The 25505-nt window shown below is 39.0% G+C and overlaps 2 protein-coding genes across 3 annotated transcripts; one reads left to right on the top strand and one right to left on the bottom strand.

Moving 5' to 3' along the window:
* Positions 1-6914, bottom strand: LOC108671962 (tyrosine kinase receptor Cad96Ca). Of its 2 annotated transcripts, XM_047883116.1 has the most exons (8): positions 6676-6914; positions 5429-5643; positions 4643-4886; positions 3726-3937; positions 3156-3330; positions 2502-2553; positions 2357-2462; positions 1-1267 (listed from the first exon to the last, which is right to left on the bottom strand). In XM_047883116.1, the coding sequence occupies exons 1-8, from the start codon at positions 6740-6742 to the stop codon at positions 80-82; spliced, it is 2259 nt and encodes a 752-aa protein (XP_047739072.1). In that variant the 5' UTR covers positions 6743-6914; the 3' UTR covers positions 1-79. The 2 variants fall into 2 exon arrangements, with proteins under 2 accessions (XP_047739072.1, XP_018015054.1); XM_018159565.2 differs by having other exon boundaries at positions 2357-2553.
* A 3270-nt stretch (positions 6915-10184) lies between these two features.
* LOC108671935 (probable cytochrome P450 12b2, mitochondrial) lies at positions 10185-24404 on the top strand. The gene is made up of 11 exons (XM_047883110.1): positions 10185-10190; positions 12366-12585; positions 12919-13114; positions 13649-13860; positions 14512-14713; positions 16045-16216; positions 16904-17073; positions 18558-18636; positions 19498-19603; positions 19970-20100; positions 23457-24404. The coding sequence occupies exons 1-11, from the start codon at positions 10185-10187 to the stop codon at positions 23574-23576; spliced, it is 1614 nt and encodes a 537-aa protein (XP_047739066.1). The 3' UTR covers positions 23577-24404.
* Positions 24405-25505: the final 1101 nt, after the last annotated feature.

Here is a 25505-nt window from a genome sequence, read left to right as displayed (position 1 = left end):
ATTACATATTCCTTAGGAGTATTTATTCTTTTAAAATTAATAATGTATGAAGTGAGTGATCCCGGTGCAGAGGTGTTGCCTAGAGGAGTTCGCCACTGGCGGCCGCGGTGGGAATGTTGTAGTAAGCTCTCTCTGGGAAGTTGTTCAGTTCTATGTAGTCCACCTCGGAGGTGATAAGTCCTTCAAGATACTTGACGAGTTCCTTAAAACTCGGCCGATCTTTTGCATCTTCGTACCAACAATAGTACATGATATTGTACATCTCACGTTTACAATAGCTTGGTTTCTCGAGCCGATAGCCACTTTTGATTCTCTTCATGACCTCTTCGGCCGACATGCCTGGGTACGGGGTGGATCCTAAAGTAACTATTTCCCACAAAAGGATTCCGAAACTCCACACGTCCGTCTTACTAGTGAATATGTTATCGTATAATGATTCTAAAGCCATCCATCTGATGGGTAGCCTTCCGTCACTTTTGCGCTCGTAGACGTGATTGTTTGCAACGTCTCGGGCAAATCCAAAGTCTGCCACCTTGCAAACTTTGTCTTCACCTACCAGAACGTTTCTGGCCGCGAGATCTCTGTGAACGATGCCATGTGTGGACAGATAATCCATTCCTTTGGCAACCTGAACGGCAAAAATTGTTAAATCTCGAGGTGACAGCGATGCCGAGGTTCCATGAAGATTATTGTACGGCATATGCGCGCGTCGCTCACGGAGATAAGATTGTAGTTTGCCATTCACAAGATATTCCAGTATAACTAGAGTAGGTTCTTTCTCGGTGCAACAAGCGAGCAGAGACACCACGTTGGGGTGCTTGCCCAAGCCTTTAAGAACTTTGAGCTCCTGCTGAAGATCTTTCTTCTCCTGTAAACCGGCTGATTCTTTGAGGGTTTTGACGGCGACGAAAGTTTTCCCAGTGTCTGGTCCTTTGAGGTCCGTGGCCTCGTATTTCCAAACTTGGCCGAAGCATCCTTCACCCAGGATACCCAAAACTTTGAGTTTGTGTCTAGGAAACTCCCACTCGTCTATGGAATCGTTCGTGAGAGTTAACGTTGAATCTTTGGTGCTGTTGCTTCGGGATGAAGGGGCTGGAGGGATGTGACCATCTTCGTATTTGTTTTCGCTGGCGCGGCGCTCCCAGAATCGCAGGATCGGAGGGATGGCGCTCGGTAGGATTTGGGATTCCATTCTGCTGAGGCTGCTGGATGCGGACGAAACCGGCGTCAGCTCGAGGCTCTTCTTGTCGAATTTCATGCTGCTTTCCTGTGGCATGGATAAATTTCCTTTTAATGCCTATATCGAACGATCAATTCGCTTATGTGAACAAGAAGCACAAGATAAAAGGACAATTGAGTTAGATTAGTTTGGCTAAATAAATTCAACTACTCTACTTTAACTTTGCTAAGTTGTAAATTAACTACAGTAAATAGTGGTTGCACAGAAAAACGGGGCAATGCTGAGTAAGTGACTGTGTTCAATATAATTGCCGATCCAAACCTGGTTATGTAAAACATATCCACAATCATGAGTAAAATAGAGGCGGACGTAGCCCTAAATAAGTCATTCATCAATTAGGTATATTATTTAATACATAAATAGAAGAGTACAAGATAAAATTATCATTATCTATACGGCATCAAGTCGCAATAGAGTTTGGTTATACAGTTGAATGTTCGCTTGTAGTGATCTCGCTATCCCTGTCCCAGGTGCTGTTTTCCACGTATAGGGCAATCATAAACCTTGTGGCAATCGAGTTGTATATTGTTATTTTTTTTAATATTCATAGCTTAAAAGAATGATTTTGTGAAAATTTTAAGCCCACGAAAAGTTCTGCAGAAACATAACTAATTTCTAAAGACAACTGAAGGCTTTCAGGAACTTGAGCTCGATCATTTCGATTTTTACCTTAGAGTGAAACTTTTTACCTGCGACTTCTCGTCTTCCCTTCTGTGGCTTCAATAAATCTCATTCTAAGAGAGCTGGAAATTGTATTTTCCTTCAATATTTATAGCTTTCAAGAAGGAGCTTTCTTCATGCAGGAATATTTTTTATCATTTTTACATTCTGTATATGGAATTTATAGCTAATTTTCAAAGACAAAGAAATTTGATGTTGGGCGTTTCGACTTTTAAACCTTCGAGGATAACTTTTTCTGGTCTTTCCTCCAGTGGCTTCAATAAATCATATTCTAAGAGAGTTGAAAATTGTCTACTCCTTCAATATCAACAACAAAGAAAGAGCTTTTTTCAGGAATATTTCTCAAGTCATTTTCAAATTCTGTATATCTTCTAAAGAAATTAGAACTAGTTTTAAAAGGCAAAGAAACTTGATCTCAATCATTTCCACTTTTACCTTCGAGGATAACTTTTTCTGCGGTTTCTTATCCGGTTTCCTGCAGCAGCAGCACCAGGACAACAGCCCGCACGCGAGGCCGAGCATTACGCTGGCCGCGGACACGGCCACCGTCATCACGGTGGCCGTGTCCTTCATCTCCACGTTGTCCTCCAGCACCGGTGGACGGACGGTGGTGGCTGGTGGTGTCGGTCCATCTGCACATGGATGTTCAAGATGTTTAAAATTTATATTCGATTTTAAATTACTAAAATATTCTTTATAAAAATACTGAAATATTTTATTTAAAATTATCAAAATTGTGAACATGCGTATCAAGATATAATCACTAATCTTGCACTTTCAGCAGAATTCTCATTTGTGTTATTATTATTTGATCTTATCTCTTGTATCCTGAAGCCAGAAGCCAGGTGTGAACTAAACCCATTTGAATTGAAAATAGTTATTTTTTTTAAATACGTACACCATTTTTTATGTACCTCCTGCCGGCCAACCATATACTTAGCAATATAAAAGTTTCGGAAACCAGCTTCATCATTAGGTCGAAACTCCTAGAATTCAAGTGCAAGTATATAATCAAATTAACGACTGAATAAGTTATATTTTTTCATTATCAGAGCTCAATTCCAGAATAATATAGTTATAATTTACGGTACTTATGATTCAATAAAGACGCATACTTTCCTTTTAGGTTTAGGTTCTGGCGAGAAGACAAGTTTTCTGGCGCGCGCGCGTGGCCGAAATGACGTAGAAAGGCATGCGATACTGCGAATATTTGGTACGGTAGCCTTTTACTCACTGTTGATGATGGCGATGAGGGTGGGTCTGGTGCTGGGTTCAAGTTCCACTTCAGTTGACGTGTGTTTGCTGCTTGGTTCATCGTCTGTTTCATCAGAGACGACGTGCAGCAATACGTCCTCGTCAGCAGTGCCGTGTCTGTTGGAGACCTCCACTCGCACGAAGTGCTCTCCCATCTGACGGGCATCAGGTTCTGTATCACTGAGCTCTAAAAAGATATATCTACTTCTACCAATTCGAACCTCTACTAATTTCAATCAAGACCACCGGCTTCATGACATTTTCATTGATCAATAATGACGGAATTTCGCGAAGTGACGCAAACAAATCAGGTACTGCATCACCAAGCTCTAAAAATATATTTCTACCTGTAGTACCACCAATTTCTACTTCTACAAATTCCGACCTCTACTACTACTACTCCGACCTATTTCTACTTCTATAAATTCCGACTTCTACCAATTTCAATCAAGAGCAGCAGCTTCAGGACATTTTCAAGCGATCAATAATGACGGAACTTCGCGAAGAGACGCCAGCAATACAGCGATCATAGATGACGAGTTGGACACACCTTATCCTTCAGGGAGGCCTTGACTCTGACTTCTCCTGTATTGCGGTCGATGGTGAGGAGATCCTCGGCATCTTTGATGGTGAAGAAGAAGTCATCGCCGCTCAGGTCGCGCGCCTCGACCACGGCCACGAGGGCGTTGAGAGACGATGATGCAGGCACCCGCCACGTCGCCGGGGTGGGCAACATCAGAAGAGGCGGCGACCCGGACGGCTCTAAAATGTTAATGTATTAATAATAATACATTCTAGAGGTGTCAGTTTTTTTATTAGGCATTGTTAGTCTTTCTCCGGTTTTAACCACCCGGCCATGCTGATGCTTATGATCAGAAATTTCACAGCTTGTAGCGGGCTTTGATCCCCTAAAATGCTGCCCAAAGCATGGCGCTATCAACAACCCGCCCATGCCGAGCTACTCAAACTTGTCAATATTTACGGGAGTTCGGAATTAAATCAATGAAGTTGACACTCGCGGTGCGAGTAAATACTTTGACTTGTTATTTTGCTTATTGTCTAATACATACTTCTGCACTTTCAATACGGAAACTTCTGTACTTTCAATACGGAAACTTCTGTATTCTCAATACGGAAACTTCTGTATTCTCAATACGGAAACTTCTGTATTCTCAATACGGAAACTTCTGTATTCTCAATACTGATACTTCTGCACTTTCAATACGGAAACTTCTGTATTCTCTCAACATGGAAACGTATGCACTCTCAATACTGATACTTCTGCACTTTCAATACGGAAATTTCTGTACTTTCGACACAAATACTTTAGTAATTTCAGTGCCAGATCAATAGGTATAAATATACAGTAAATATCTATATGCGTATCAAATATTTCTGTTTCCAGAAAATAAAAATTGAATGGAGAAACTTTTAAATAAATATAGAAACTTTATTAATATTCCTCACCAGGCTCGTTGAAAGGTATAGGTATGGTGGGTCTCCTTCCTGGTAGCCCCAATGCGGGGTTTGCAGGCACTCCCAGTGGGGGGAACGCAGCCCCAAACGGTGGGGATGAGTTGGGGTTGAGGGCTGCCCACAACCCCCCGCGGGGGGTCTTGCCATGAGGGGACTGCACCTCCAGCCTGGTCTCGCTGCGTGTCGTGAACTCGCCGTCCGTCGCCACGATCCCCACGAAAAAATTCCGGCCGCCCTGAACAGGAACGAACGTTTGTTAAATTGAGCTGACAAATTTTACAGTTTTTAACTTTTTATTTATTATTTATTATTAGTTTTTGCTAGTTTGAGTTGGAAATCAAATTTGTACTAGTATAAAAAAAAGGAACGAGGCTTGATGGATGAAGCCATGGATACAATTGTTTGATGAAGCGGAACTAGGTACTAACGCTGAACTGTTGTGTACACAAGAAGCCAACGCGGCCCACAATGGTCGCACAGGCTTAAGCAGTAGAAAGGAATGAAATAATGCTCGTGATCCAACTGTGGTATTTGCATATAATTATATTATTTGTACTTTAAAGAATTCATGGAGGTCATTGCAACGAAAAATTATCACAGATGAAAATCATCGCAAGTAAGTAACACTATAATTGAAAATTATCACAATTGAAAAGAAGACAATTGAAAATCAGTACAAGTAAAAAAAACACTAGGTATATTTGCAAATCATCGTAAGTAAAAAGAAGACATACAGTAATTGAAGATCATAAGCACTACCAAGTATGATGAACTGACCAGGCCCTGAAGGGACTTGGCGACGCGCACCACGCCGCCCTGGTCCACGGAGACGAGGCTCGACCCGTCGTCCCCAAACTTGGGCGGGGCGACACTGAAGTGGACGACGTCCCCCTCGTCGTCCTGGGCGGTGATCCTCGCCACCACCGCCCCCACGGGCTCCTGCTCGCCCACCATCCAGTCCCGGGGCATGGAGAGGGTGGGGGGCGTGCGGCCTGTGGGGGGAGACATGGAGAGGGTGGGGGGCGTGCGGCCTGTGGGAGGAGACATGGAGAGGGTGGGGGGCGTGCGCCCTGTGGGGGGAGACATGGAGAGGGTGGGGGGCTGTCTCTTATACACATCTAGATGTGTATAAGAGACAGGGTGGGGGGCGTGCGCCCTGTGGGGGGGACATGGAAAGGGTGGGGGGCGTGCGGCCTATGAGGGGGGGACATGGATATATAGGGTAGGGCAGTCATAGCTGTATTGAATGACTTGGATGACATGGATTAGTGCGCGCGTTTTGCATGCGGTGGATGACACAGGTTATCCGCCATTAGATCCTCGCGTCGTTCCTCGTCCAACAATTCCTAACAGAATGAAAGTAAGTCCTATGAGAAAATGATAAGATGAACTGTACTTAGCACGTGGAAGAACATCTTATCATTTAAGCCAATAACACGAATAAATTTGTAGAGAAAAATGAACACATTACAGAGGAATAAGACGGAATAATTGTACACAGGAACAGTAGTGGCAGCCTACAACTTTCAAAACTAACCGCCACTATTAACCGTGCTAGTGGCCTCGTGTATAGGTGCTACTGGCCACGGAAGGACCCAGTAATCCTCTACACGAGGCCAGTACCTTGATAATTCTTGTATTTAAATAATATGGTTTCATAATTAGAATCTCAAAAAATATAACTCAGTACTCACTGCAGTGAGTGACAGAGAGCGCACTTTCTCGTCGACAAAAACGTGAAGTCACGGACGAACAGACAGACGGACGGACATGACGAGCACAATAGTGCATTTTTTCCATAAATGAGAAAATGCGCTAAAAATAGTTAAGGTACAGTCCATAATTGAAATTTACAAAGATATTGGCATCAGAGTGAACGTACGTATGAAAAATGTGAAGACATAACTAAATGTGGTAGAATATCAGGACGGAAACTACAGAGAATTTTTAATAAACTTGAAGTATTATGGTAACAAATTAGTTATTAGAATCGAACAAGAAATATCACTTTAAAATCCACTCACCATTTATACCCGCAGTCAGCAGAGATAAGTAGGCCCATAGGACCAGCACTTTGTTCACTAAAGCCATCCCTACAAAATTTATATTAATTTAAAATAAGAAATGTTCTGGTAATGTCACGTCGACCGTCCACATCACAAATTACACATTACAAATTAAAATTGTCTTTGCGCCGATGTCATTTGGCATGACGGAGTTTAATTTTGTGAAGACTGATTAAACCTGCTCAGCAAAGTTGATAGCAATGTAGATATATAAAATAATATTAGTTTTTATGGTAGTGCAATTATCCCCTAGATATAATGTAAAATTATTTGTTATGGTAGTCAAAAGTACAATGGCGACTCAAGTACAATTGCGACTCAAGTACAATGGCGACTCAAGTACAATGACGACTCAAGTACAATGACGACTCAAGTACAATGACGACTCAAGTACAATGACGACTCAAGTACAATGACGACTCAAGTACAATGGCGACTCAAGTACAATGACGACTCAAGTTGTACAATGGCAACTCAAGTACAATGGCGACTCAAGTATAGCGACTCGGGTACAATGGCGACTCAACTATACATCACTATTTCAAATAAGTACATGGCGACTCAAGTGTCATTGACAGTAAGCAAGACGGATCTGCCAGCCGCAGCTCAGGATGCAGGATTGCAGCAGACGACGCATGACGCAACCGAGCGGTCCTTGTGGGGCTACCCGCAGCAGCGAACTACAACAAGTAGTACAACCTCACCCAAGATTTCTAAGTACAAGCTTTCGTACATATCAATATTTATGTCAATTAATATTATTCGTCGAGTGAATTGAAACAATATAGTCTCTTTAACTCAAAAATTAAATTTATCCAAATGTACGAGGTCATGGTTTTTGTTTAAATTAACTATGTAGTTCTTGAATGTGTTTGTCAAGTAAACTGTTAAAAGTGCTTGCGATTCCCTATAGCGACATACGTGACACAATCGTAAAGCCAGCCGTCAATCACTGAGTTGACAGAGAGACGGGACCGGTTGTTGACATGTCTTTCCGCTGCTCTAGAATTGAACTACGGCTGCCTCGAGTCTTGCAGCCGATTTCCTAGTCGGATGTGCATAAGAAATGGCGGGGCGTGAATGCATGGAGGACGAAATATCGAAAAGCTTGAAACTGTCGCCAGGATTGTGATTGAAGAAGTGAAATTTATCGTAAAAGACATTTTATTTAATGAAAAATAGTTTGTGTACTTGCGTTTTTGCCTAAAGAGGTGCACACACATTTACACAGCAAGGGGTTAGGTTAGGTTCAGTCGACGACAGTGCATTGACGTGCGTTCCCCAGCACAAAGACTATTACTCGTGTCTATACTGTTTTATATGTCGTGCCGAAATCGCGGAATTGCCGATTCTGTGTAATCTGCAGTCAGTTGCCGAATCTGTAGAATTGGCATTTCGTTGTCGATTCAGAAAATCGGACGTAAGAGTTAGAGTTAGACCATAAATCGACAGTTCGAGTTAGAAAAGGTTAGGTCAAGTTCGGTAAAGTTCCTTTATATTTAAATATTGAAAAAACTCGGCTGACTGACCTAGCCCCATATTCCTATAGTATAGAAATTCTGGTTCTACAGATTCGGCCACCTGGCTGCCGGTTCCATAGAATCGGCAATTCCGCGATTGTTGTTCTACATATATATGAACAGTTGAACATGATATAGTTGGTTTTACTCGAACTTTCCGGAGGCTCTTAGCAAGACCGAGTTTTAGTAAGGTAATTGATACTTCCATCAAACGTTTCCTGTAGAATGAATGCTTAGGCCTATCTAGCTGAAAGCCTGAAACCTGAACAACCATCGCCACACGTCACCACCACCATTACATTTTAACAGTTCACCAGGTAAATGCGATAAACAAAGAGGACTTTAATAAATATATAATGTGAATAATAGTAGTACATATTAGCGACAGATATTGATAATTGGTTGTGCGCGGGGTGCAGCAAAATATGTGTATACCTATAAATTAAGAAGCCATTGTCGTATACCATATATACGTGTGGAGTTACGACATTGTCTGAGTATATTGTATAACTGCTCACATCTTAACAAGTATCTTTAATATTTAATTCTAGAACTTTAATATTTAATCCTAGAATTGCCTACTTAGGCCCTATGGCTATGTTATGTATTGCAGCTGCGCTTAAGACGGTAAAAGTGGAACACATCTAACGGATATTTGCTACCAAAATCTTTACCAGCAAAAATTCAGTTGTCCCGTCCCCTCAGTTTTTTTTAAATATCTCATCAGTTATGTCCTTGATTTAATGACCTCGTCAGTAGAATTTGACTCGACCCAAGTTTAACCTCGCATTCGCATTCAAATTATTCAAAGAAATTCATTAAGTCAAATTAATTATTCACGACAACAATGTTTATCATCACTCGAGTCAGTCGAGTGTTAGTAACAATTTTATAACATTAAAGCACGGAAGGATTGCAGACTTGAGCATTCAGCGTCGTTCCAACGCCTCAAGAAGGCTGGTGAGACCATCCCGTAACTCGCAGTTTCACTTCACAACCTACTTTCCATCATCACACTTCACATCCGCTGCTTGTCCCGAATTTCTTTGCAAAGTATAATGAAATCCTTATCCAATTCGATTGCACCCCAATAATATTAACACTAACTGACCAATATTGTCCACATTATTCACAACTGCTCCGCGTAGAAACTCCATACGAACGCACTCAACACAAGACGGCAAGGCACTACTAGGCACTAGCGTATCCGACTATCCGTCTTGGACGATCCAGGCGTGAGAGAGAGGCCATAGTGTTACCGACGCGCGTTCCGTGAGTTTCAACAGAGAGCGGGCAACCGCTTCGTTCTCATGCAAAGTTAACAAATACATATCGTATTTCTGACATAAATAAATCAGTATAATCAAATTGCGTGGGCTTTAATGACACAAAACAATTGATGCCCCGAATAAATCTTAGAGATATATATTTCAATTAATCTATAGCTGGCAACCCAAGACCTGGACCATCTTACCTGCTTGCGCCAGCCAATCACGAGGCTACTTCAGCCCAGTCACTCGGGTTCGTCCAGTGCAGCTCAAAGGATCGCGGAAATTCCCATGTCATCTTATTTCTTTTCGCTGAAAGGTCACCAAATAGTTGGGGGACTAGAGGTATTTTAGTGAGAGTGAAAACACAGTTCGTTACTCCTAAAGAGCGAAAGGTTAAAAATATGTTTAAAATTAAATTTGTAAAAAAAAACGAAGGAAATGAGAGATGGAAGCTCTCTTCGCTTGTATAGTTCGTAGTCAAATTATTGAATGTCAAAACTAATTTTCCTCATGATCCCATAAACTATTAGACTTTATGGTTCTAAATTATTTGATCAAACTATTTTCCTCTGCGTGCATTATTTAATACTTAACAGAGCTCAAAATTTGTGGATGATAATATTCAATGAATATATACTGTATAATGAATAAATGAAAATGATAATAATGAATAAATATGAAGGTCAGTACTTTACGAACTCTTTGAAAACGATTTTAGTTACAGAAATGTTTAAACACATGTCACTTCTGAAGACCGCGGCGTCAAGGTCACGTGACGTCATGACGGCGGCTGAACCTGATCCTGCGTCACCTGGGGGAAGAAATATATAAATTTATTTTCATGCTAACCAATATAAAGTTTGAAACTCAGAACAACCTTCTATGCATTGTTCATGCAATTGTTCATACAACATTCTAGTTATTCAGTGTATATTGCAGGTCCTCAGTCTTGAATTTCATGTCCCGAGATCAATCAATTCAAATATTGAGATAAATATATTCCTACCGTGAGAAAAATCAATTCATGTCGTAAATTCAATCCATCCACATTTTTATTCTATATATAGGATACAGGTAAGCATACATTCAGTTTCCTGTATAAAATGTTTAATAAAATTTTCTTCAATCGCAAGGTATTCCGCAGAATACATCCTCCGTACATTATTTTATCGGATGTATTGAAAACAATGAGTTATAGGAATACATTAATTTTTTATTATTATGTTATCTACGAGCAATATTTTGTTTTAATTTCTTGCCCGTGTCACTTATTGAGCTATGTTTTACTCAGTAATATTGTTTTTGAATTTGATCATTGACTTTATTATATTAAATATTTATTCACATTTTTTGTTTTAGTTTCCCTGGAAAGAGTCAGTCTGCGGCGAGACCCCGTGGGAGGAGGACATGGGGTTCGCTTCTCCTTGGAAGTAATTCGAGTTGCGAAAATTTCCATTACGTAACATAAAAAGTGTAAACGCATAAAATAAAACATCTACTACACGTGTTCAATTTTTTTAAAACCGTCTCTAATTTTGTTATTCGTTATCAATTTATGAATAAAATGTTTCCTCTTACCACCAAGAATTATTGCGGCATAATTCGAAATGTTGCTAGTTTCTGTATAATTTGTATCTTCTATGAATATTGGAATAAGTAGAAAGTTGCAGTCGTTGTTTTATAATATAACTTTATTGTAATTGTACTTTAACCGCACACTATGCATGTTCGTGTCAGTTGGAGATTGTCTTGTACCAGCTACCATAATACCTAGCTTAGTTCATCATTGTGTCATGTAGAGTATAGTTTTTTGGTTCCTTTTGCCGAATTTCTTTTCACATTTACTTAAGAATGTGTTAATCATACGTAATATTTATTGAACGATTCAATCGTTTCTCACATCGTCTGGTGCGGGAGTTGAATGCTTGCAGACATCAGCCCAGAGATGCGATGTCCCCGCACAATAGCATTGTATGCAAATGTTACACTTGACAATTGTGATGTAGTGACAAGTGGGTGGTGACATGCTAGGTATTGTGGTCCTGTTGTGATGTAGTGACAAGTGGATGGTGACATGTTAGGTATTGTGGTCCTGTTGTGGTGTAGTGACACGTGCATGGGTGGTGGTGTATAGAGTTCTTATTCGTCTCAGAGTTGCTTCGATACTTAAGTAACTGTAGGTACTCAATATTCTAGTACGCGTGTACTCAATGTTCTTCATTGTTGTTCTCTTCACTTGCAACTAAGAAGTGTTCATTTCTAATCTCCTCGCTGTTCCTATAATCTCCTAATTAAAATCTCCTCGCTGTTTTCCCACACCACAGTACAATAAAACCTGTTGTCTTTCGGCTAAGTCATAATTATGAATCGGCTAAGTTATGAATACTACTTATGAAGTTTCGAAAATTAATTTTTCCATGTTCTATAACTTGAAGTTACGTTGACTGTAATAAGAAGCATTTATTTAAATTCACATTTGCACTTCGCTGTCCAACTCTGGGTATCTCAAGCAGTTCATAGCCGTCACAAAATGTTCTACAGACACATTCATCGGACACATTTCATGTTACTTCGTTTAAAGAACAACAGACATGCAACAAACTTTTCATTTACCTCATCTCAGCCACCCACCACCTATCGTCCACTCACCTCTTCACATCCACTCAATACATCACATCCACTCACCCCCTCACATCCACTCACCACATCACACTCACTCACCACATCACACCCACTCATCACATCACACTCACTCACCACATCACACTCACTCACCACATCACACCCACTCATCACATCACACCCACTCATCACATCACACCCACTCATCACATCACACCCACTCACCCCCTCACAGCCAGTCACCCCCTCACACCCACTCACCACATCACACCCACTCACTCCCTCTCACCCGCTCACCACATATGCCAAACTCACCACCTCCGCCTCGTGCATCAATAATATAAGAACACTCCACGACATCCCTGGTCCGCCATGCCTGCCGCTGGTCGGCACCTCTTGGATGTACTCCGTCTTCGGGCCCTACAGCCGACACACTTTCCATGTCGCCGACGTCGGTGAGAATTAGCGAATTTTAATTAACGAATGATTAACTCTAGCCGATCTATTCATTTTGAATTTTTTCATGTGTTTTATCCACTCATTCATTATTATTATTATTTTGTAATAGGATTCATGTTGATTATATTTATAGAAGTTTCCGAATTTTTACGGTGACATCTCGAATAATTTCGGATAATAATAATAAGACATTTAGAATATTTTGATAATGAAACTTGAAACTCGTTATGAAAATAAACAAAGAATCAAACCAATTTAACGCTTATGAATATCATTGTAAGACAAGCGTTTCTCTCTTATATTCAAACAAAACCATTAATGACATGCAGATTTGTATCGCAAGTACGGGCCTATCTACAAGGAGCGTCGCGGGGGCACTACACTAGTCAGCCTTCACTGCCCCCAAGACATTGAAAAAACGTTCAGGAATGAAGGCTCGCGGCCGAACAGGATCGTCAACGATGCCTTGGTGTGGAAAAGAAGACAAAACCCTGATATTTATCCTACTGTTGGTCTAGCTGAATCGTGAGTCATGTTGGGCAACTCGCTGATATTTGCCGCATGTCTGCTTCTCGATAGGAGGACATTGTCGTTGGATTAATCGATTTGTTTCACATGTTTAAACATTAAATTCGTGAATGATGTCAATTTGATTCCTGTTCGACTCTAAATCTGTGATTTACTTTAGAGACAAAATTTAATGCTTATTTGACGACTCGAACTAATGGTAGAAATTTTAAAGAATTTTTCTTTCTTAATAATATAATATGCAAAAAATGTTAAGTCGATTGACATCTTGTCAAAGACGCGCGTGGGTTACGATGGAAGTTTAGCCTGATTGTCATGTCATGAATAGCGAATATCCAATAGATTGTACGCGGATTGGTACAATCCACCCTGATTGTCATATAATTGGGCGAATATTCAACAGATTTGATAAGGATTAGTACAATCCACCCCGATTGTCATGTAATGACAGAGCGAATATTCAACAGATTGGACGAAGATTGGAACAATCTACCCTGATTATCATGTCATAATTGGGCGAATATTCCACAGATTGGACGAGGATTGGTACAATCTACGCCAAAAAGTGGGTCCAGTTTTCCTGAGACCGAACAAAAGTCTGTTCCTGCTGACGCAGGTGAACCTCGCAGCGGCGCAGCTCATGGACGCTCTCATGCGGGCGTCGGGGCGGCGCCCTTGGGCGGGTGGCGGCCCTTTTGTGGTGCCTGACCTCAACGAGGTCATGGTGCGCTATGGTGCTGAAGGTGAGCACTGCACCTGACCTCAACGAGGTCATGGTGCGCTATGGTGCTGAAGGTGAGCACTGCACCTGACCTCAACGAGGTCATGGTGCGCTATGGTGCTGAAGGTGAGCACTCGCTATTGCTGTGCAACGATAACTGATGATTAATTGATTTTAGTTATAATATTATAGATTATCAACACTGATAATTGAAGATTAATTGATTATAGACCTAATATTATAGATTATCAACGCATCGATTACTACGGTGTTGATAGAAATTAACTTCTGCTCCAAAAATATAACAAACCTTCAATAGTTCTTGTATCAAACAGTATATATTATAAAACCATTGTTAATACGAAGCTGAGAGTTAATGTTCTGATTGTTCTAGAATGAGAACTTGTTATTGCAGTTCATTATGATGGTTATCCCTGCAATGCAGTGAGGTTATTAGATGGAAGCTAAAGAATTAATTAGATATTGGTTCGATATACTTCTATTTTAAATCTAAACAATGCAAAATATATACGGAAAATACATTTTATCGTCGAGTTTTGCGCGAACGTTCATGACGGCACTGAAAATCACATGTACGTAGTACAATGCATTCGTTGGCATGTTTAGTGTAATTGAAGAAAATCATAACAATTAACATGCGCATTGTACGCAGTCATATGGCGATCAGCTTTGGGTGTAGAGCTCGGTGCCCTGAGAAGCGAGCCTCCCCCAGACGCTCTGGCGCTGTCCTCCCTGAGCCTCCATCAGTTCCAGCTGATGGCCGACCTCCGCCTCAGCGGCAACGCCTGGAAAATGTGCCCCAAAATGTTCCCAAAATACAGGAAATTTGCGGCCGTGGATGACGCCGTATACAGGCATGTATTGTTTCTGTGTACCTGCACTGTTGAGGCTTCTCGTGTACAACTGATTCCATCCCTTAATGCTGTAATATGAAGTTAATAGGTTCTAATAATAGCCAATGTCATTCAGTAGACAGAAAGCTTATAGACCTAAGACAATACGCATTACGTAACCTTTGAATTCGCTATTCGTTTCCTTAAGTTATTACCTATTCAAAATTTACCCCAGTTCCTCCGATGAGGAACTGGGGTAATTTAGGAGGAACCGGTAATTTAGTTTAATGTATTTATTTTGTATGTAATATTCTTGAACCATATTATTGAATATCGCGTTAACCTGTTTTTCTCCTATTACAAAATTGTCGTGTCTTTATGTGCAGAAACTCAACATCAATAAACCTGATAAATGTGTCGAATCATCGTATCACTTTCTGAGTACCGGCACTTAGTTCTGTGTACCGCCACTTAGTTCTGTGTACCGCCACTTGGTTCTGTGTACCGCCACTTGGTTCTGTGTACCGGCACTTGGTTCTNCCGCCACTTAGTTCTGTGTACCGGTACTTAGTTCTGTGTACCGCCACTTGGTTCTGTGTACCTGCACTTAGTTCTGTGTACCGGTACTTAGTTCTGTGTACCGCCACTTAGTTCTGTGTACCGCCACTTAGTTCTGTGTACCGGTACATAGTTACGCTGCACATACTATGTTGTAGTAGGCTGCTATAAAATAAGTTCAGTTCAAGCACATTCGTTAAATTTTTTTAACAATAGTTGAATAATGTATTAATACAATATATTTTTGTGTAGATAACGGGCAACTGGTACTGACTGTTCTGATTTATCAGATATGAAAGCATTGATACATACAACTTTTTTTCATCCATTTGTCGGGAAACTGGAGGAAGAATTATTGAACATTGCCCGGCATCAATAATCAATGGTCAATATTTAGGGGAATATAACATTCTATCATTCGGATGATCTTGTGTTAATGACTAGCTGCCCTAAACCAATGAAAATTAACCCCTGAAGATAATTTTTTTTCTATGGTAAGGGAGAGGTGACTGGAGTGTTAAAGCACCTCTCTTAGACATGCAGACAATACAGGGTAATATTCTTATTCCAATGAGACCCAGCAATAAATAGTCGATATATATATTTTCAATTTAAGATCAGGGGCCATACGTTCAAAACTCGCTAAGTGGACGTAAGTACTTACGCTCTATTTTCTTTTCTATGATTGTCAGATTTTGCTTGGAAGGCCCTCAATGATTGGCTGATGAACTTACAATCTCTTAACTTTTTTTAAAAGTATAGGCCCTGTTAAAATTACGAGCGTTACCCCTCAGCCTGGGCTCAAAGCACATTGCGGCTGCGCGGTCTCGGCTCCTGGAAAATAAGGGGGCCACCACCACTTGTCCTGCCTCGACTATTCTAGAAAAATTCAGCCTCATCGACGGCTTGGATTCTAGAGACGCTAACACCATCATCATCGACTCGTTTTCGGCCGGCGTGACCACCGTGAGTAAAATAAAATGTGACAGCCTATGTTCAACTGTAATGATTGGTAGTTCACTGTTTCTTAATACCACGATTGTGAGCTATGCCTAATACCAAGTGCCTGAAAAATAGTGTAATGTACAATTTATTTGCATTTACACGCTCATTTACGAATTAGTATTTAAGTTGTGTACATCGTGCAATTGAGATTTATTTAAAATAAATAATAATCTTATCATAAGCAAACTGCACCATGCAAAACAAATATTTTCAGGCCTGAGTTCTTGGAAATCTTCAATTATGTAACAGTAGATGAAAATTTCATTGATGCAGACTGTTTGGAGTTGACAAAAGAACAGTGTCGGTAGCTTTGTAAGTACGAAGGGTATTAATACAGAGTGTCGGTAACTATGTAAGTACGAAGGGTATTAATACAGAGTGTCCGTAACTCTGCAAGCACGAAGGGTATTAATACAGAGTGTCGGTAACTCTGTAAGTACGAAGGGTATTAATACAGAGTGTCCGTAACTCTGCAAGCACGAAGGGTATTAATACAGAGTGTCGGTAACTCTGCCAATGCAAAATGTATTAAATGTCTTAATATATACAAATAATTATTCGTGAATCCGGGTAAATATGCTAATCAATGTAAAAAATATTATTTAGTGACAAACTTAATAAGTATTAAATGATATTTTAATTACCCAGACGGCATCAAGCTTAGTGCTGCTGCTGCACCGCCTTGGTCAGGAGCCGGCGGTGGTGAGGCGCCTGCAGCAGGAGGTAGACGAGGTGCACGGCGCTACTGACGGCGAGCTCACCCAGGACCTGGTGGACGCCTCGCCCTACCTCAGGGCGGTCGTCATGGAGGGCTACAGGTTATAATAATAATAATAATAATAATCTTGTCTATCGGTATTAATTTTAACCAATCTCGTGTCGGATTCCTTGTGTTCTTCGCCTAGTGTGACGGAGTTGGCTTTTAATATTTCATTGCAGAGAAATCGGATTATATTCACTGGCATTAATTTAATTCCTTTAGGAACGCATCTATAGGTTCTTTGATGAATTGGTTACCTTCACTAAATTATATATAGCAAACCAACAATGAATTTTTATTTATTTATTTTAATTTCGAATTAAAATTTTGCCCACCGTTTAATCAGATTTGTACAGAACGTGTACTTCTGCACCGTTATTTCGTCGATTTATAACGGAAATCACTCAAAAGGACGGAAGTTCTTAAAAGTGAATTTTTGACATCTTTACTCGATTTTGAGAATAAAATTTATTGGCGAAATCATTCATGCACACTGCTGAAAAGTGAGTTCAGTTTCAGGCTGGCTCGTCATAATTCCATGCATGAGTAAGGTGAAAGAAAAAGAAACGAAAGAAGATAACTAAAATGTCCATTTTTCAAGTTGAAGACGAAAGGGGAACTAAAATGTCTATTGCTCAAGTTGAAGACGAAAGGAGGTAACGAAAATATCTGTTCTTCAGTATAATCTAATTATGCAGCTGTTGAGTGATACGAAGGTAAATACATGAGCGTTTGTGACGAACTAATCTTGAATAATAGCTAATTAATCGCGTCACCTCAAAAGTTCGGATGGTCTAATTGTCACGTCCACCAATGACCGGAAATTAAATTCAACTTCCCTATTGGTTTTATCAGCAAGAGCTTGGACTGAGCGGATAGTTATTCAAACAGACTTTCTTAAAATTATTTATTAAAGATAAACGGCAAATCGAAACTAAACAAATCAAACAGGTGCGGCATATGAATTAAACGAACTAACAAGTTAAATGCGGAGGAAGTTAAAGTGCGATGAGAGCAAAATGCGAGGAGAGAGCTGGAGCATTGAGATCTGAGAAAACGCACGATCCTACAACAGAAAACAGAAAGTAAATATCTACGCATGACAAGTCGTTATATACACAATAATCACGATATTCCATCAAGTATTCCAATCTAAATTTCACCACAAAAGCAGCAACTTACCCTGGCGTATGAGTCAAAATCCTATAAGAGAGGAACCAGGACGCAAGTCGGGATCGGCATAGTATCTGACGGCTATAATCAATTTAACACCGACGTCAGAGTCGGTCCTACTTAAACTTCGTAGTCTGACATACAGTAGTGGGAAATTTGCAGCAACACTTCATTACAGCGTTGCCTGTGTATAAATGAATTTTCCTCAGTATAATAAATGGGTCACGCTGTTCATATTGTAACATTTGTACCGCGTATCGGTGACAAACCTTTTGCCAGGCAAAACTGAGTCAAGATGCCCCACACAAGTGCAAAAATGGCATTGTTAATCGGACAAAGTTTTGCTAATTTCTCTGAGAATTGTTGCAGGCTGACACCCATCATCCCCAGCGTGATCAGGATCTTGCCCCAGGAGGTCGAGCTGTCGGGGTACAAAATCCCCCCACACGTGAGTCCCCACGGGTGTTCTGATAGTTCCTTCACTCAGACAAATTCATGGGTCACATTAATTGTCCAATTACTCAACTTCTTTCTGCACGTAACACTGAAATGCCCCTTTTGCCGTGCAAAATTGGGTCTGGATGACTCACACTAGGGCAAGAAGTGAATCGCGATTTGAATAAATCTCACCCATTTCTTTGAGTGTTCGTTTTTAATTATCTAAAAGGTTCAATAAAATTTTCTTGGTTTTCTGTTCGCTGCTTCTCAGTTTCGACGATATTCCCTGATACTCTCCAGTGTTTATTAATTGTTTGATCTCAGACCATTTTTAATATATTTTATCAAATCAAAAGGATTAGATTCCCAAAGCTATCCTTAACTGAAATAAAAAAAATGCTTAAATTTCCTTTTTTCTGATGCACTGAGCGTCGAAATATCTTGAAGCAATAATATTTTAAAGGCAGTTTAACCACGGATATCACTTGCCTGTAGTCCATGCATCATGTGTTGGACTATTATCAAAGATAGTTATAATATTATATCATTATAATATAATAATCTTTTAATATTATATATTAATCTATTTTATATTTTCTGAACAAACTTATTTCGGACTAACAGATAAATGCAAAACTAACATTTCCCGCAATATTACATTTTCCCCTGAACTGCTATTTTCGTCCGCTTTAAATTTTTGCCCAATGCTGCCGTTTGTGAAATAAAGCTCAATAAATTTTATTATACTATAATATAATATAATTAATATAATATAATATATAATAATATAATATATTATAACTTAATATAATTTTACTCTCATTAATTGGGGGCAATTATTACCATATTCCCGCAATAATCAACATTTCAGATCCCTCTGATCGCCAAAACCCGCGCCAGTTGCCGCGACGAGCGCAACTTCAGCCGCCCTCTGCAGTTCATTCCTGAGCGCTGGCTGTCCGAACGTCAGGGCGGAGGTAAGTAAAGACCCATCAGGCATGTCACCGTGAAATAATGCTGATTTAACGTTATTCCAGCGAGATTAACTCGTAATAGACGTTGTTTAAGTTTTATTTAATTTATTTCATATTTTCTGTATTATTTTGTTTGAATAGAAAGTTTGCTGAGGAATTCAAACCAAATAGAGGCAAAATTACACGTTTTTGATGAGGATATCGTGAAATTGCGGGGCTTTTTCTTTAAATTTTCTGGTTCAAGTCTATATATACAGAACATTCGCCCTCGTCTAATAATCCGTGGCCACAATACACACCATATAGAAAAAATAATTCTCGTAATATTCATGTAATTTCTTATTTCATTAGTATTGTATTTTTTCACAGACGAAAAGTTTGCAATTTTTCGACGCGAAGCCAAAGCAAATAAATTTTTGGTGAAGCCGTTCGGGTTCGGGGCGCGGATGTGCCTGGGCAAGCGCTTGGCGGAGTACGAAATATACGCGGCGCTGGTGAACGTGAGTTGCAGTTAGGTACACTAGCCTGATGTGTTAGTTGGTATGATTTTAGTGTAATAGAATTGTATGATTGTAGTAAAAATTATATTAAAATTATTAATTATAATTCTATTCAATACTAACGTTATAAATAATAAAACTGTATAATCGAAGTCTACTCGAAGTTGTAAATAGTAACATGATATATATAAAATGAAATTCATTTCAAATTTTATAATAGAAGGTGATTTGGAAAGACGTATATTAACCGCATGCATAAATTAAAAATATTCTAGTATCATTTTGATTCCTTCAATTTACACACTGTTTTTTGTCACATGTAATTCAATGGATTAGTTTCAAAAAGTCGGTGGCGTTCGCCTAGAAAAGTGCACAGTCATGCACGGGCGAATCAGAATTTCGAGAATTATAAAATATAATGGCTTTATAAGTGAGAAGTTGGCCGCTGAATGTCTCCACTTTTTGTGCTGTCATATCAACGAGGTTCAATTTCGTTCACATTTCTACATCAAAACATCTAATTTGGATGGTAATTGAGGCATCGCGTTCACAATAATTTTATTATAATTAATTTTAAAAAATTTGTACTGCAAATTATTTCTTCAAGTTACTTTATATACATATAGATATTAAATCATCTTTGAGCTAATAGAATATTAGTTTAACGCCAATTTATATTATGTATTTGATGTTGAGTTTTAAGGAGCTAATTTGAGCGTGCCTTCAATTTTAACGAAGTTAGCCATGATAATTTATTTCGAGAAAACGCCTACAGAAAACTATTTAAAGAAAATTTTGAGTTTTTGGGTGATGATTCGATACACTTGAGGCGGGTGGTGAATACCCGAGTCCTCATAAAAACTGATCCGAGGAAGAAGAATGATTCGGTACAAAAACTTTGCTGAATAAATTAAGTTAGTGGCCTGTGTAACAAAATCAAGAGGAAGAAGCTTTAATTTTAACGTGAGAATAATTAATATTGCAAATTTAATAGCAGTAACGTGAAAGTCACCATGAAGCAGATATCGCAAATAGAAAACTTGAACAAGAATCATCGGAATACTAGGTTGCTTTTGGACAATATAAGGAAGGCACGAATTCATAGGTCGATATTCTACAGCGAACAGGATACAGATTTGACTGACAGCGACGAGATTGACAAGACCTCGTTATTATCATTAAGGGTCGGACCTATTTGTTAGAGATCTCTACAGAGTCGAAATGTTCGTTTACATCTAGACCAAGTCATTGGAGATCAGGTTCTTAATTGTGCAGATATTACACTGTATTATAACTTGCATGAAAGTAATTTAAGTAAATTAAAGTAAACTTTACGCATTCGCGCAGTCAACGTACCTCGTCCTACTCGTCAGAGCTGGGCAGCGCTACTTGGAAATGTAGCGGCGCTACCGCTACCGCTACATGCTCTAAATGTAGCGGGCGCTACCGCTACCGCTACATGCTCTAAATGTAGCGGGCGCTACCGCTACCGCTACATGCTCTAAATGTAGCGGGCGCTACCGCTACCGCTACACTCACTAGATTGTAACGGGCGCTACCGCTACCGCTACAGTAAAATGCAGCGCATTAGCCGCTACAATGGCCAAAATTATTGGAAATCTCTAAATATTTATTGTTCTGCTAATGGGATTTACTCATTAACATTTAATAATAATAAAAACATTTTTAAAACATATCAATGCAACTTTATCGCAATTAACCTAACCGAACAAGTATGGGTTACCCCAGGATTATATACAGTAAATAAAAGTTACAGTTATTTTTATTTTTACCTTCCCTACATGGATGTGAACTTTAATCTACCAATCTAAGAAATTATCCAAATATACATAAAAAATCAGTCTTTTTTTGTATATATATGTGGATTATTTTTGAGATTGGTAGATTAAAGTAGACATCCATGTAGGGAAGGTGAAACATAAAAATAACTGTGTAAAAATAACTGTAAGCAAACTGAAAGATGGAAAAATACCTGAAAGTGGTACGGTAACAACTTAACAAGTAACAACTAACATGTTGACACTAGTAACAGGCTGAGGTTGACAACATTACACCGAAATCTTTCGTACAGTTTTATTCTGCAATTTATATTATGTGTGTATCATGCTGGTTTTTAAATAATATTTAATACTATAAAGGGGACCGGCTACTCTAAAAATAGGAAATTTTGGCTTTACCGTTTTCTTGACTCATTTTGTAGCTGCTGAAAAGGCGCGTCTAACGCAGTTTACCGTATGTCTGTGCGTGCTATAATCTTTGCGTAAGACAATTTTAAAAATATATATATGAACATTTTTTAACAATATGTACAAAGATTTATTTGAATTAAATCTGTATATATAGATCATTACTCTCGTTAATTACAAAGTGTTTGCACTCGTTTGAAAGCTACAAACGAGACGCGTTTACCAAAGCTACTACCATGGATGTTCATGCAATAGTTTTTGCGTAATGCAGTTGAAAATTTATGTAAAATAAATATTTATATATATATTTATATTTAAAAAGTCCTATTTATAGCCTATTATTCACGTTAAATTGAATATAAATAGGTCTAAAGACGCGTGCTGGTACATTGAATGCAAATAATTGGCAATGGGAAAGCTTGGGCTACAATATCAAGACTTTTTGGGCATATTTTGGGCATATTCTTCTGTTTTCAATGAATTTTACTTTATTTGGCTCCCCTGAACAATTTAAAAATCCAAAAAACGCCATCTTAGAAAAATCGTAACTCCAACAGTTTTCAAGCTACGGCAATGAGAGACATACCATGTATGTCTCTCATTGAGACATACCATGTAACAATACCTAGCGACTCTAGAACCGAAAAAAAACGATGAGGAAAATAAAGAATCGGGGTTCTACAGTCGCTAGATATTGTTGTTACAAATCGAATGATATGTGTCTCGACATTGTAGCATGTGATTTGCAGAAGTTATAAACTTTTTTGGAGTACCCCTTATTTGCCGTTTTCTACTAATTCCACGTTTTCTTTCATTTTTTTAAATTTACATGAACAAAAAGGTCTTAGATTTCTGTTTTACATAAGTGTACCAAGTTTCAAAACGATCCATCTGTAAACAAAAAAGTTTTGTGGGAGGGTAGCCCACAAAAAATCTAAAGGCTTTATCTATAAATGTAGCGGTAGCGCTGTAGCGGCAAAACCTCGTATCGCTACTTAAATATGTAGCGGGCGCTACCGCTACCGCTACATTACCTTAAATGTAGAGCCGCTACCGCTACCGCTACATGTAGCGCGCTACTGCCCACCTCTGCTACTCGTACTATTATATCCTGTCTAACTTTAATCTTTAATCAATCCTGCTCTACAGATTCTGAAAAGCTTCGATGTTAAATCTCACGGCGACATCGCACTGGGAAACTACTTGTTCCTCGCCCCCATTCGGCCCGTGGCTCTCACGCTCACGCCGAGGGTACAGAGGAGCCATTGAGAATATTTATTTTCTTCCTTTGACGGATTATGAATAAGAACTAATCGTCAGATAACAAGGATTGTGAACAATAGATCTATTTTTTCTGACTTGGATTAAGTTTTAACTGATTAAAGTATAGTTTTATTCGATTGATAAATTTAAGACTGTCTTACCTATGCCTAAATCACCGATCTATCAGGTTGAGCCTGGCTAGGAATATATCTAGAGTAGTTGATTCGTGCTACATCAATTAAAACATTCAGATAAATGAATTGATTATTGTAAACAAGGACGCTCTTTTCTTATACATAAAGCGACTAATGAGTTCCAAACTTGGCGTTGATCAGAAGATATACGCGACTCAATATGAATAAAATGTGCGTCATTAGAATGAGTTCATGCCTAGAATTTCAAAGTCCTGCTTAAACTTGAATTATTATAGGAAATATTGCGTAACAGTTTTTGCCTGTATAAACAGTGACGCAATGACAACTCCGTGTTTAATTGATTAAGAAATGCCATAAAGATTGTATAAATCACTCAAAATGACCAGCAAATCTTTACGTTGAAGCTTCATGAGCACATTAATCAACTTCATGTACTACAGACTAACATGAGCACAATAATCAATCTGTGTGCTACAGACCAACGTACATGCATGGCTGAGATTGTTACGTGGACGATTAATACTTAGACGTGAACAGGAAATAAGTAGGAGGTGTGTGGAGTAAGATGGATTAAAATAAACGATAATACAAAATAAACAAGTTAAATAGTCAGGGACATTATACTAGATTACAATCTTCATTGTTGCGCCGGTGGCGGTTTAATAAATTTCCTTATGTTCGATGCGTTTCATTTCGTCCTGCATTTCCATCACTGAAGCCGCGAGTTGGTCAGATTCACTTCGCTAAATGAAAGTTTCGTTACAATTTGCCGAAATCATTCCTTATATTAGGTTAAAAATTTTCCAGAAGTATCTCTTTCAAGCGTTTATTACCCAAAACTTAATTATACGTCTGTCGCTCAAAATTAGAGATGATGAAGCATGCAGATTTAGAGCAAGGCGATTTTGATGTCTTTGGCATAAAAAAACGCGATGAAAAATTACATACTTGCTCAGAAATTCAAGTTTTTATCACTTGAAAAAATAACTGTAGTAAAAATATTTAATATGTTTTGTTGGACCGAAGTAGGCTAATATTTTTATGCTTCTTTTGATATCGCAATGCTGAAACGAATGAAGCCTGCACTGCTCCTGGGGCGGCAGAGAGCAAAGTATATATATGAAGTGATATTTTTATGGTAATATTATAGTTTTGTACAATTTTAGTGCGTTTTTAAAGAAGGGCAAAGTTATCTGTTATGTTTTTGAAGTTCTATGGACTGTTTAAAAAATTATTCCGGCACTTGATAGATTTCGGTAAATATTCTCGCGCACAACAAATTTTCCTTTGCAAAAGTTATATTATCGTCTGACGAAATGCGTTCAGCGTCAGTAAGTATTTTTCTTTCGAGTCTTTGTTCTGCCTATAGTTCCAAAATTACATTGATCGCCAAGCCCTTGACAGTTCTTGCCGTGCTTGCTATGAGACGCGATGCATAGAATTTCATTGCCGTCTGAGAGTCGCAATCTTCAAGCGAGCGAAGCTTGGCAATTTCTGAACATGCTTGACACGCATGGATTACATTCCGGTTATCGCTCTCAGTGATTGCACTGTCAATCGCGTGCGTTCGGCTTCGAGACATGTTTTTACACGCGTCTAACATTTTCAATACTTTTGATCAGTTCATGAAGCAATTTTTTATACCTCTAGCCTTCTGAGATTAAGTTCTATCCAACCTTCGAAGGCGGTAAATGCATTACCAGTTATGTATAGACTAGTTAATGCTATTTTTTTGTGCCTTGTTATGTTTCACTATTTCTCGTGGTTATGTAACGTGTTT

The sequence above is a fragment of the Hyalella azteca genome, unplaced genomic scaffold, assembly GCF_000764305.2.
Source record: "Hyalella azteca isolate HAZT.00-mixed unplaced genomic scaffold, Hazt_2.0.2 contig12030, whole genome shotgun sequence".
In the NCBI taxonomy this organism is placed as follows: domain Eukaryota; kingdom Metazoa; phylum Arthropoda; class Malacostraca; order Amphipoda; family Hyalellidae; genus Hyalella; species Hyalella azteca.
Note: the sequence above shows the minus strand (reverse complement) of the source record. Positions and strands in the feature narration are given on the sequence as shown.

Excerpts from the sequence above, each read along its gene's own strand:
- LOC108671962 (XM_018159565.2), bottom strand. The coding sequence starts at position 6,742 with ATGGCTTTAGTGAACAAAGTGCTGGTCCTATGGGCCTACTTATCTCTG. Across the intron at positions 3,331-3,725 it reads AGGCCTCCCTGAAGGATAAG|ATGGGAGAGCACTTCGTGCG; the intron begins GTGTGTCCAACT and ends GATGCCCGTCAG. Across the intron at positions 1,268-2,356 it reads AGAAAAAGTTATCCTCGAAG|GAAAGCAGCATGAAATTCGA; the intron begins GTAAAAGTGGAA and ends TCCATGCCACAG.
- LOC108671935 (XM_047883110.1), top strand. Across the intron at positions 13,115-13,648 it reads ACTGTTGGTCTAGCTGAATC|ATTGGACGAGGATTGGTACA; the intron begins GTGAGTCATGTT and ends AATATTCCACAG. Across the intron at positions 18,637-19,497 it reads GGTACAAAATCCCCCCACAC|ATCCCTCTGATCGCCAAAAC; the intron begins GTGAGTCCCCAC and ends TCAACATTTCAG.